At 50.7% G+C, this 12,700-nt stretch overlaps 1 protein-coding gene across 1 annotated transcript; it reads right to left on the reverse strand.

The window, feature by feature from the left end:
- Positions 1 to 3,676: 3,676 nt before the first annotated feature.
- Positions 3,677 to 12,034, reverse strand: GGN (gametogenetin). Its single transcript, XM_060257759.1, has 4 exons — positions 11,936 to 12,034; positions 6,286 to 8,564; positions 5,953 to 6,155; positions 3,677 to 3,813 (listed from the first exon to the last, which is right to left on the reverse strand). Exons 2-4 carry the CDS (start codon positions 8,548 to 8,550, stop codon positions 3,681 to 3,683), a joined length of 2,601 nt encoding a protein of 866 aa, XP_060113742.1. The 5' UTR covers positions 8,551 to 8,564; positions 11,936 to 12,034; the 3' UTR covers positions 3,677 to 3,680.
- Positions 12,035 to 12,700: the final 666 nt, after the last annotated feature.

Consider the following 12,700-nt stretch of genomic DNA (forward strand, 5'->3'; position numbering starts at 1 on the left):
GCTTCCCTACTCTGCTGCTGCCCATCATGTGAGAAGATGCTGGGCCAGTGCTCTGATCTAGCAGGGCTCTTAGGTTCTTATGACTTCCTGGTGCTCTGCAGGCACTGAAACATCTGGCCAGGTTGGTAGCTTTGGAGAGCCAGTTTGGTGTGGTGGTTAAGTGTGCAGACTCTTTTCTGGGAGAACCGGGTTTGATTCCCCACTCCTCCACTTGCTGCTGTTGGAATGGCCTTGGGTCAGTCATAGCTCTCATAGAGGTTGTCCTTGAAAGGGCAGCTGCTGTGAGAGTCCTCTCTGCCCCACCCACCTCACAGGGTTCTGTTGTGGGGGAGAAGATATAGGACAGGGGTGTCAAACTCATTTGTTATGAGGGTCGGATCTAACATATATTAGACCTGGTTGGGCCGGGCCATATCGGGTTGGGCCGGGCCGGACCATGTGTGTACCTATTTAAGATTAGGTAGCAGAGATATCAATTTTATAAAGAACACAGATGAACACACACACATATATATTAAAAACTTAAATATGCTTAAAACATTAGCACTCATTGATCTTAAAGATGCTTTCTTTGTATTTCTCCCATGCGATCCAGGGAAGTGGGCAAAGGAAGCTCTGGCTCTTTCCTTCCTTCTCTAGGGGACTGGTGGGAGGGAGCCTCAGCCAATAGAAGGAAGAGAGGCTTGGCTCAGTAGCTCTGCTGTGCGACTGAGAGAGCCTGGCAAAACAAGCTATTCCTCCCCAAGGGAGGAGCCTCAGCCAATGGAGAAAATAGAGGTTTTGCTCTGTAGCTTCTGTGCAGTTGAGCAAGCCTTGCAAAGCAAGCTGTGATGCAGAAGAAAGCAAGGGAGAGGGAGAAGGAAGCAGATGACAGCCAGTTGCTCAGGGGCCTGATAGCCCTCCGGGGGCCTGATTCAGCCCCCAAACTGCATGTTTGACACCCCTGATATAGGAGATTGTAAGCCACTCTTAGTCTCTGACTCAGAACTGCAGGGTATAAATCTGCAGTCGTCTTCAAAAAGGAACACTACTTTTAAGCTCAAGAAACTACTGCACTTATCTGAGCACTCAACCTTTCATTTTAACCTTTCAGAAGTGTTAAGGAAAGGAAAGGTCCCCTGTGCAAGCACCAGTTGTTTTCAACTCGGGTGACGTCGCTTTCACAACGTTTTCACGGCAGACTTTGCCATTGCTTTCCTCATTCATCTACGCTTTCCCCCCAGCAAGCTGGGTACTCATTTTACTGACCTCGGAAGGATGGAAGGCTGAGTCAACACTCACACAAAATGAACAAACCTGGGTTGTGGCGTACAGTTTAGCACAGGTGTCCTCAACCCTGTTCAAGCCCGGAATTCTGACACAGCACAGTGGGCACAGCTACAAAATGGCTGCCTCAAAACAGCTCCTGTAGGAGGCAGAGCCAGACACAAAATGGCTGCCACCATTTACCGTTCATCGGATTGAAGATTCTTGCATGGGGTTGGCAGCTGCTGCCAAAGCAGTGTTTTTTTAAAAAATGGCACAGCCTCAGAAACCTCGCGGGGCAAAAGCCCTAAGAACATTTGGCAGGAGTTTTAAAAAAGTGCCAGCAGGTGTCATGACACCTATGGGTCCCATGTTGGGGATACCTGATTTAGCATGCTGAGGTGAACAGATCTGTGTTTCTCCTCCGGGGGGGTAGGGTGGGGACTGAGTTCTTGATTTTATGTAGAATTCTGTAGGCCACCAAGAGGAAGAAACAATGAAAAGAAAGAAGCAAATGCAATTTTGGGCTGCATCAACAGAAGTCTCTGGTAAGACCTCACTTGGAGTATTGTGTTCAGTTTTGGGCACCACATTTTAAGGAGATAGACAAGCTGGAATGGGTCCAGAGGAGGGCAACGAAGATGGTGAGGGGTCTGGAGACCCAAGTCCTATGAAGAAAGGTTGAAGGAGCTGGGGATGTTTAGCCTGGAGAGGAGGTGGCTGAGAGGTGATAGGACCACCATCTTCAAGTACTTGAAGGGCTGTCATGTAGAGCAGCGGTGGCCAATGGTAGCTCTCCAGATGTTTTTTGCCTACAACTCACATCAGCCCCAGCAATTGGCTATGCTGGCTGGGGCTGATGGGAGTTGTAGGCAAAAAAAACATCTGGAGAGCTACCGTTGGGCACCCCTGATATAGAGGATGGGGTGGAATTGTTTTCTGTGGCCCCAGAAGGTAGGACCAGAACCAATGGGTTGAAATTGGTTCTGAGTAGACAATACTGACTTTGATGGACCAAGGGTCTGATTCAGTATGTTCATATAAATTAAATCAAAGGAGTTTCTGGCTCAACATGAGGAAGAACTTCCTGACGGAGCGGTTCCTCGGTGGAACAGGCTTCCTCGGGAGGTGGTGGGCTCTCCTTAGAGGTTTTTCAACAGAGGCTAGATGGCCATCTGACAACAATGAGGATCCTGTAAATTTAGGGGAAGGTATTTGTGCATTTCCTGCATTGTGCAGGGGGTTGGACTAGATGACCCTGGAGGTCCCTTATAACTATGATTCTTATTTATTTTTATTTATTTCTTTGATTTATATCCTGCCCTCCCCGCTGAGGCAGGCTCAGGGCAGCTCACAAATCTGAGGTCCCACAGTTACATTTTGTGACCAAATAAAATAAAACCATTAAAACAACAATTTCTAAAAACATCTACTTATGCTGATATCAAGGTTTCAGAGAGCTATCTGAACAGCGGTTAGCCATTCTAAGAGCTCCTAGGATCGCGATAACATGAAGAGGTAGACCATCAGTGATGTTTCTATGGGCCAATCCCGCTGCTGCAGATGTTATCATTATAAGAATGCCTGGCAGAAGAGTGCCGTTTTGGAACTGAAAGCTCTCGCAGGGCCCTGATCTCTTCCAGCAGCTCATTCCACCAGCTAGGGGCAGCAACGGAAAAGGCCCTGGCTCTTGTTGATTTGAGCCTCGCTTCTCTGAACAGCAGTATGATTAGAAGGCATGGGGGGGGGGAGGTGTTGAGTAAGAGCAGGGTCTTTTCCAAAAACGGTCTGGACCTTTTCTCTCCTTCCCCACCCCACTTATGACTCTTCTCCTCTGTAGCCCCGAGCCTATGGAACCAACTTCCAGAGGAAATGCGGGCCCTGCGGGACCTTGAACAGTTCCGCAGGGCCTGCAAGACCTTCCTCTTCCGACTGGCTTTCGCTGATGAAAAAGGAAACTGCTAAGGAAACCGCCATCATAAAAAGCATAAAAAGCAACATAGCATTAGCACTTTTACTAATTTAATTTAATTTTGAAAAATTTAATCAGAAATTTTAATTAAAATGTTCATAATGTTTAATGTAACTTTATCTATTTCTGTATAACTGAAACTTGAATGATGCTGTTAGCCGCCCTGAGCCTGCTCCGGCGGGGAGGGCGGGATACAAATAAAATTTTGTTGTTGTTTGTTGTTGTTGTTTTCCCTATACCGCCGGAGCCTCTTTTAGCTCTCGAAGAACTTCCCCTGCATCTCAGCGGGCAAAATCCGTGGGGTTTGCTCCCTCGAGTGACAGACCCGGTTTGTGCTTCAAGACCTCAACTCCCCCCCTCCCCCCCCCCCGCTCCCCACAGAGCCCACAAACGAAGCCTCGAGCCGAGCTGATAGGCGAGGTTTTATTAAGGAGGATGCCTATGTGATGGGGAGGGGAGGAGGTCAGTCTTGGTGGGCGACGTGCTGCTGTTTGTACGTATCCTGGCAAAACTTGGTCCCGGCGACCAGCGAGACGGCCAGCAGAGCGGTAGCGACCCAGGGGGGCTCGGCGAGGTGGTTGGCAGACGGGTTGAGCCTGAACAGAGGCGGAGGGAGAAAGAAATGAGCGGTGGAGCTTCTATACACCAAAACTTGGCCAGTTGCATTGTTCAGACGTCCCCAGCCTAAGCTCTCTCTCAGTGGAGGAGTTCCAAGTGACCTGTTACACATGCACGGAGACTTCTATCCAACCTTGTTTAAAAAATTGCCTGCGTAACGGGGAGACCCAAGGTCTTTTCCTTGAGGAACTTGTCCGCATTCTCAAGTCAGGCCACCCCACCAAGGAAAAGGGCCCCTCTAAATATACCTGCTCTCTGCATACAACACTGTCAGGGAGTTAGAAGGGTGGGGGGTGGGGGGCAGCGAGAGAGCCGGTCAGCAGGCTGATGGGTAAGATACCCCCCCCACCCCCGTTCGATTGTGTTTGAGCCCACTGTGGGTCTATGCACATATCTACACTGCAGATGTAAAACTGGCTTTACTTCACCAGTGTGCTGCAGCAGTGTTAGGGGTTGAGAATAAAACCAGTTGATGTAATTGTCCTTTGTAGGTCTTTGGCAGGGGTGTCAAACATGCGGTCTGGGGGGGCCGAATCAGGCCCCCGGAGGGCTCCTATCAGGTCCCCGAGCACTGGCTGTCATCTTGCTTCCTTCTGCATAACAATTTGCTTTGCAAGGCTTGCTCAGTTGCACAGGAGCTACAGAGCAAAACCTCTATTTTCTCCATTGGCTGAGGCGCCTCGAGGAGGAAGGGGGGGGGGAGGCAGAGCTTGTTTTTCCAGGCTCTCTCAATTGCACAGCAGAGCTACAAAGCCAAGCTTTTCTTCCTTCTGTTGGCTGAGGCTCCTCTCCCTCCTGGTCCCCTGGGGAAGGAAGGAAAGAGCCAGAGCTTCCTTTGCCCAGTTCCCTGGATCCCATGGGTGAAATACAAAGAAAGCACCTTTAAGACCAACGAGCGCAAACATTTTAAGCATGTTTTAAGGGTTTTTTTTAAAAAACTTGGATTGTGTTTGTTTGTGTCCTTTATAAAGTTTATATCTTTGCTACCTAATCTTAAATAGGTACACACATGGCTTGGCCTGACATGGCCCAGGCCCACAAGGTCTCATGTCAGATCCAGCCCTCATAAATGAATTTGACACCCCTGGTCTATGTTGTGGCCTCATTTGGAATACTGTATACAGTTCTGGTCACCATTATATCAAAAAGAATACTGCAGAGCTGGGAAAAGTACATAGCATCCGATTACTCTTCTCAAAACACCCGCCAAGTTTCAAAAAAATTGGACCAGGGGGCCTAATTTTATGAGCCCCGAAAGAAGGTGCCCCAATCCTTCATTATTTCCAGTGGAGGGAAGGCATTGAAAAGGTGTGCTGCCCCTTTAAATGGGATGGCCAGAACTCCCTTTGGAGTTCAATCATGCTTGTCACACCCTTGCTCCTGGCTCCCCCCCCCCAAGTCTCCTGGCTCCACCCCCAAAGTCTCCAGGCTCCACCTCCAAAGTCCCTAGATATTTCTTGAATTGGACTTGGCAACCCTAGATTAGATAGATTCACGGAGAATACGTCTATCAGTGGCTACTAGCCATGGTGACTGAGGGGAACCTTCATATTCAGAGGCGTTATGCCTCAGAATCCCAGAGCCAGGAGACAATGTCAGGGAAAGGCCTCTCTGCCCTCTTGTTGGCCCTCCAGTGTGTGAGATTGAACGCTGGACAAGATGGACCACTGGTCTCATCCAGCACAGCTCTTCTGATGTTCTTACCTTTGCAAGGAATCTTGGAACTTGAAAGGAGGCAATAGGTTTGCATGTCCCACTTTTTCCGCCCAAGCTGGGACTCAACACAGCTCCTCCGTTTTCTCACAACAAACCTGTGAGGTCGGCCAGGCTGAGAGTTTGTGACACCCAAGGTCACACAGCAAGCCTCCATGGAAGAAGCGGTGATAAAAACCTAGGTCGGGGCAGGGTCCTAGTCGGCCACTCTGTCCGCAACACCACACTGATTCTCAAAGAAGGAGGTCACAGCAGGGGATAAGGGAATCTAACAGAATTCTCAGAATTCTTCAGTTCCCAGCATTCTTTGGAGGCACCCATGAACCCACTCGCAGCCGCAAGCGGACCCCGTTCTATTGCGAGCAACCGAGCAGTATTCGCACTCGCACTCTCCACGTACTCACCAAGCCACGACATTTTTGGGCAGCTTCCTCTCTTCCTGGTGTCTGCAATAGCACTTCCTGGGGCACGAGTCCACCACCTGGAACGCCGGCCACCGACGACGCTCCGCGGGGCGGCAGTCCTCCGGGTCTTGCTCGGGAACATCCCGGTCGGTGGTGACGTCTTCTTTAGCAGCCGCCGGGTTGTCCTGAGAAAGGGGCGCCTCCTGGACAGAGATTTACGTATTTTAAAACACATCCTATCGTCCGTCCCCCCGTGCCTACACAGGAAAACCACTCTTAAGCCAACGCAAAACGGAATGTGATTTAGGAAAGGCTACATCGAGCATGACTCACCGAAGGCTCCCCGAAATAAAAAGGTCTCATGACCTTCTCAAAAGGCACAAAGAGAGGAACCCCTTCCAACCTCAGCGGGGAGGTCACGCCACAACTGCGGGGCCACTGCTTTTGTCCTTTCCCCTTGGGTGCCTTCACCTTGGGCTGCCCCGACGATTTGAGCTTCTCTTTAGACTTCGGGGCTACGGGGCCCTGCTTTCGAACCTTGGGTCTCGCTTGGGCTGTGGCTTGTGCCTTCTGCTCTGGAACCGGCCCCACGGGAGCATATGGGGTACAGACTGTGGGACTGGACACCTCCGATGTCTCGCTAGGAGAAGGTGATTTGGGGGCTGGCACAGAGGGTTGGTCCTCTGTTTGGGGAGCCCAAGCTGTGGCCAGCGGGGAGAAGATACCCTGAGCTGAGTTACATGGTGGTGACTTAAGCAGAACCGTTCCTGTCACACCCTCTAGCAGCCCCGGTGGTTTCCTGGGTGATATCTGTATGTTCTCGTCAAACTCCATTGGGATTTCCTCATCCAAGAAGTAGGCCGTGACGGACGGGGAGGAGCCCGCCTCTTCAGCCCCTTGGTCAACTGCGCTGGATGGCTCGAGGGGGTCCCCACCCTCTTCTTCAACCACCATGGCAGCCTCATCCAATGACATCTGGTTTTCATTGTGCACAAACCAATCGCATTTTGAGTCACTGCCCAAGAAGGCGACCACCTGGGACATGGCCGTGCCAAACTTGGGCAGCTTCCTGCCCTGGCTTTTGCGCCGCTGAGGGTATGGAGTCGGGGGCCGAGGCCTTTGCCACTCTGGCCTTTTGGGATTGGCTGTGGAGAGCTCCTCCAGGAACGTGACCACTTGCTGATTGGGCACGTGGCTGGCGGGCTCTTTTGGGGTGACTTTTTTGAAGTGCTCCAGGAACAGATGGCTGAGGGAGGAGAAGTCTTCGGGGTTGCTGTTCTCCAGCCCTTTAATGGACGGCAGCTTCCTCCCCGTCGTCATGAGGTGATGCAGACCTTTGGGCAGGGCCGGGACGCTGGCGGGAGCCTTCTTCTGAGGGCACTGCTTCAAGACATCGGCGTAGGAGACGCTCGGGGGAACGAGGCCTGCTTTTTGTTTCACTGCCTTGATGCTGGGAGGCCATTGCCCTGGTTGGATGGTCACTTTGTACAGGAAGTTGAGGCCCCGTTCCAGCAGCTCTTGCATTGTCTCAGAACTGACTGCCTCCGCCCCCGCCGCCTCATTCTTTCCTCCAGCCTTTGCATCACTTCCTGAAGCCGGACGCCTCTCCAAGGGGCTGCTAGAGGTCGTCGCATGTTCAGCCGGTAACTGGGAAACCAGAGCAGGACCCTTTGAGTCACCATCGCTCCCAGGAGCACTGTCCCGTTCATCCACTTGCTCTTTCTCTCGGTGACCGGATGCCCATGAGAGGAGGACTTTCTTCCCCCCTGGTGCAGCAGCACCACAGGGAGGAGCTGGCCTGTTTGTGTTCCTCTCACTCAGAAATTTGGGGGGGCTCGAGGTGTCCTCGTTCATGTTCAAAGGCGCTGGGCCATGCAGAGAGCTCGCAAGCTGCTTACGAGGATAAGGCGCAGAGTTCGGTGATTGCCCCTCATTCTCTGAATATTCCTTTGGGTTCGGTTTGATGTGCTGTGTCCAACAGACCTTGGTTTCCACGGCATCCTCATCCGTGGCTATCGCTGGTCCAGGCCCCAGTTCCACCAGTCTCTCAGGCTGCAGCGAAAGACCTGGGGAAGTGTTCTCTGCTTTGCTTTTCCCTTTAGCCGCTGCTTTTCTGGTGACCAGGTCCCTAGGGTCATGGGCCACCCTTTGTGGAGACTTTAAAGCTGCCTTCAGACCTTTTTGTTCCTCTGGAAGAACGGGGCCAGCATTCTGGCCGCTCTGGAGGTCAGCTCTGCTCAGACATGTCAGCCCCCGTCTCTCCGTCGCCAAGCCCTTATTGCAGAGGTTCGCCTCTTTGATCCCACTGCTGGACAAATTCTGGGCCCACATGGACGACAGCTTCAGCTTGGATTTTTTCGAATTACCCTTCCCCATCTCGGCCGCCCCGGACTGCCTGTCCCCTCCTCCTGGCTCGTTGCCCCGTGACTGACTGGAATCTTTCAGGTCAACCGTTTGAGGACTCGGAGACTGGCATCCCATGTCTCGTTTAGCACCGCTTGCCCCTCGATCGGCTTTGCTCCTGTCCGGATTGGCTTTCTCCTCCCCATCTTTGGTAGTCTCGGATTCTTGCGTTGCCTCTGATTGGACATTGCCCATTATATTCAGTCACCCTGGAGATAAAAAGAGGGTGAAAGTTCTTAGAGCATATGCTATAAGACCCAGATTCATGTAAAGAGCTGCTCACAGGCCCATGACATCACAGATGCAGAAGCGGGCAGATATGAAATGGGGGGGGGGCATGATGCCAATCACACAATTCTACCTAGAAAAGAGGCAACAGGAATGGACTCCAAGGCGAAATCCCAGATCTTAGGGGGACAATAGGGTCTAGTTATAGCAGCCCTGTGGTGCAGAGTGGTAAAGCTGCAATACTGCAGTCCTAAGCTCTGTTTGATCCCAGTGCAAGTTGGGTTTAGTAGCCGGCTTGAGGTTGACTCAGCCTTCCATCCTTCCGAGGTCGGTCAAAGAAGTCCCCAGCTTGCTGGACGGAAAGTGTAGATGACTGGGGAAGGCAATGGTAAACCACCCCGTTAAAAAGTCTGCTGTGAAAACGTCGTGATGCGACGTCACCCCAGAGTCAGAAACGACTGGTGCTTCTTTTACCTTTTTAGGATCTAGTTATTGGGGCTGCAACTGGTTTAAATACCTCTAGCTTCTCTCAATAACTTCAGGGGGACAGGAGCTAATAGTAACACATCTTTGGCAAAATAGTCAAATTTCTTCTACTGTTGAACTGTTAAATCAGAGATGTCGAACTCATTTGTTATAACGGCCAGTTTTGATATGCGTGTCATAAAATGTAACGCCAGATAGCGGAGATACAAACTTTATAAAAGGACACAGACAAATACAATTAAAGATTTTATATCTCTTCCGTATGGTCAAGGGAACTGGATAAAAGAAATTCTGGCTCCTTCCCTCTCTCCTCAGGGGATGAGGAGGGGACAGAGCTTCAGCTCAGTAGCTCTGCTGTGCGATCAAGAGAGCCTGGCAAAGCAAGCTCTCCCCTTCCTCCCCAAGGGAGGAGCCCCAGCCAGCTGAAAAAATAGAGGCTTTCCTCTGTAGCTCCTGTGCGATTGAGCAAGTCTGGCAAAGTAAGCGGTGACACAGAAGGAAGCAAGAGAGAGGGAGAAGAAAGCAGACTTGCTTATGGGCCTGACAGGAACCCTCCCAGGGCCTCATCCAGCCCCCGGGCCACATGTTTGACATCCATGCTGCTCTCCAATGCAGCAAAAATATCAGGCAGAAAATAGAAGAAAACTTTTAAAAATACAGTTTACAAGTGGGAAGGGTTTAGAAAACAACATGGGATCATAGATTTCATTAAGGCCAAGAAATATACTGAGTGAAAACTTAGGCTGACTGTGAAGAGCTTCAAGGAGATCTCTACAAACTGGGTAAGCGGATGACAACGTGCCAATTTAAGTTCAGTGTCGGTAAGCATGAGGTGAAGCACGCTGGGACAAAAAATCTCAACTTCAAGTATCGGCTAAAAGAGTCTGAACTTGCTGAGACGAAGAGGGGAAAAGATCTGGAGGTTGTAGGGAAGAGCTCACTGAAATTGTCAACCCAGCGTGCTGCAGCAGTGAAAAAGGCAAACTATTTCAGGGATTATTAGGAAAGGAACTGGAAGTAAAACAGCCAGTATTATAATGCACCTGTAGAGATCTTTGGCAAGGTGGTCAAACTGTGGCTCAGGAGCCACATGTGGCTCTTCCACACACATCATGCGGTTCTCAAAGCCCCCACCACCCCGTGGGCCAGCTTGCAGAAAGCATTTCTCTCTTTAAATAACTTTACCAAGCCAAGCCAGCCAGCGGCTCGGAGAATGCATTCAAAGTTAAAGTTGTTTTATTTCCCCCTGCATTGTGCAGAGGGTCGGACTAAGTGACTCTGGAAGTCCCTTCCGACTCTATGATTCCACCCCCACCCCCCCCCCGCATTTGCCTTCCTTCCTTGTGTTGGTATGTTTTGTGGAAGAGCACCTCATTTCGTTGCTCTCTTTTTGTTGAGAACAATGACAATAAATCTATCTATCTATCTATCTATCTATCTATCTATCTATCTATCTATCTATCTATCTATCTATCTATCTATCTATCTATCTATCTATCCATCCTTGCAACTCTCAAATATCTCTCAAACAATTGACTCCTTATTTTGTTCATCTGACATTCCTGACTTACATAGGGTTGCCAAGTCCAATTCAAGAAATATCTGGGGACTTTGGGGGTGGAGCCAGGAGAAAGGGTATGACAAGCATAACTGAACTCCAAAGGAGTTCTAGCCATCACATTTAAAGGGACTGCACACCATTTACAGTAAATGCCTTCCCTCCACTGGAAATAATGGATAGGGGCACCTTCTTTGGGGGCTCATAGAATTGGACTCCCTGGTTCAATCTTTTTGAAACCTGGAGGGACTTTTGAGGAGAGGCACTGGATGCTAAGCTGCAAATTTGGTGCCTCTACCTCAAAAAACAGAACCCCAGATACCTGTGGATCTATTCTCCGTTATACCCTATGGGAATAGGTCACCATAGGGAATAATGGAGTGCCCAGCAGACATTTCCTTCCCCCACCCCGCTTTCTGAAGACCCTGAAGAGGGGGGAAAGCCTCCAAACCGGGGGATCCCCCTGTCCCCACCTGGGGATTGGCAACCCTAGTTTTTCAGCTCTCAAACATCTGACATTTATTCTATGTGGTTCCTGTGCTAAGCAAGTTTGGCCACCCCAGATTTATGGCATGGCGTTTGGAATACTCTGTATAGTCCTAGAGGTGCCACTGGACTCCGACTTTAGAATCATAGAGTTGGAAGGGACCTCGAAAGTGTCATGGTTACAGAGAAGAAACAGAGCGTCTGGGTGCTTGCTGGGGTAATTGTGACTGCCCCCCCCCCATCCTACTCACTAAGACAGGTATCCACATATATACATAGACAGATACAGCTATATTTTCCTCTTGGAGTCAGAAAAAGGATCAAAGCAATAGACAAGTGCACCTTTAAGACCAACTAAGTTTTATTCAGAATGTAAGCTTTCATATGCTCTAATGAAGTCTGCTTAGAGCATACAAAAGCTTACATTCTGAATAAAACTTAGTTGGTCTTAAAGGTGCACTTGTCTACTGCTTTGTTCCACGCAGGGGTGGGGAACGGTGGCTCTCCAGATGTTTTTTGCCTACAACTCCCATCAGCCCCAGCCAGCATGGCCAATGGCTGGGGCTGATGGGAGTTGTAGGCCAAAAAAACATCTGGAGAGCCACCGTTCCCCACCCCTGCAGTGACAGGGCTGCCCACTTGGATCTGTCTCCTTTTGGATCGTTCCCCACTGGATCTTAGACGTCTAAATCTCCCCTCCGTTCCCATCGCCCAATCTCTTTCCCCTCTTCCCTTTCAGCTAGGCTCCTCCCCTGCACCTAAGCCCCTCCTCCTCCCCTTTTAGTCTCCGCCTCCTAAACGTTGCTCCGCCTCCCCGCTCACCACCGGGCTTTGCAGAGGCTCCCGGACAGAGCTGGGGGCAAGGCAGCGAGTGGGCGGGGCCGCAACGGCTTTAACGGACGCCCCGCCCCTTTCCCCGGGGTTCTCTGCGGGGGGAAGGGCTTGGTGGGCGTGGCTTCAGCAGGGGAGTGGGCGGGGCTTCTGCGGAGAGTCTGGAGGAACGGCGCTGCCCGCGATCTTACCCGCGCTTGCGCAGGAGTAAACCCTGCTTTGCGCGCTGGTGGCGGGGCTTGCGCTCTCGGGGAAAGTGTGCTTAGGAACCGGCGAAGCCCGGGCACTCCATTGTGCGAGCCTTGTTAGGAGAGGAGGAGGGTGCCCCTAAGTGATCCACGTGTGGAACTCAGCGGGGTTTGCTCCTGAGTCAATCCAAGCATGGGTTTAAGTTTGGGCTGCCAATCCCCAGGTGGGGCCAGGAGGCCCTCCCCCCGCTTCAGGGTCATCAGAAAGGGGGGGACAGGAAATAGCTCCTGGGCACTCCATTATTCCCTATGGAGACCGATTCTCGTAGGGTATAATGGAAAATTGATCCACGAGTATCTGGGGGGAAGGCTGTTTTTTTATATAGAGGCACCAAATTTGTAGCATAGCATCCAATGCCTCTCCCCCAAATACCCTCCAGGTTTCAAAAGGATTGGACCAGGGGGTCCAATTCTGTGAGCCCCCGAAGAACGTGCCCCTATCCTTCATTATTTCCACCAAATTATTAGCACCAAAACTGTTTTAAAATTGTTTAATATTTAAAGTGCA

The sequence above is a fragment of the Heteronotia binoei genome, chromosome 17, assembly GCF_032191835.1.
Source record: "Heteronotia binoei isolate CCM8104 ecotype False Entrance Well chromosome 17, APGP_CSIRO_Hbin_v1, whole genome shotgun sequence".
Taxonomy (NCBI): domain Eukaryota; kingdom Metazoa; phylum Chordata; class Lepidosauria; order Squamata; family Gekkonidae; genus Heteronotia; species Heteronotia binoei.

Excerpts from the sequence above, each read along its gene's own strand:
- GGN (XM_060257759.1), bottom strand. The coding sequence starts at position 8,550 with ATGGGCAATGTCCAATCAGAGGCAACGCAAGAATCCGAGACTACCAAA. Across the intron at positions 6,156-6,285 it reads TTTATTTCGGGGAGCCTTCG|GAGGCGCCCCTTTCTCAGGA; the intron begins GTGAGTCATGCT and ends ATCTCTGTCCAG. Across the intron at positions 3,814-5,952 it reads CCCAAAAATGTCGTGGCTTG|GCTCAACCCGTCTGCCAACC; the intron begins GTGAGTACGTGG and ends GCCTCTGTTCAG.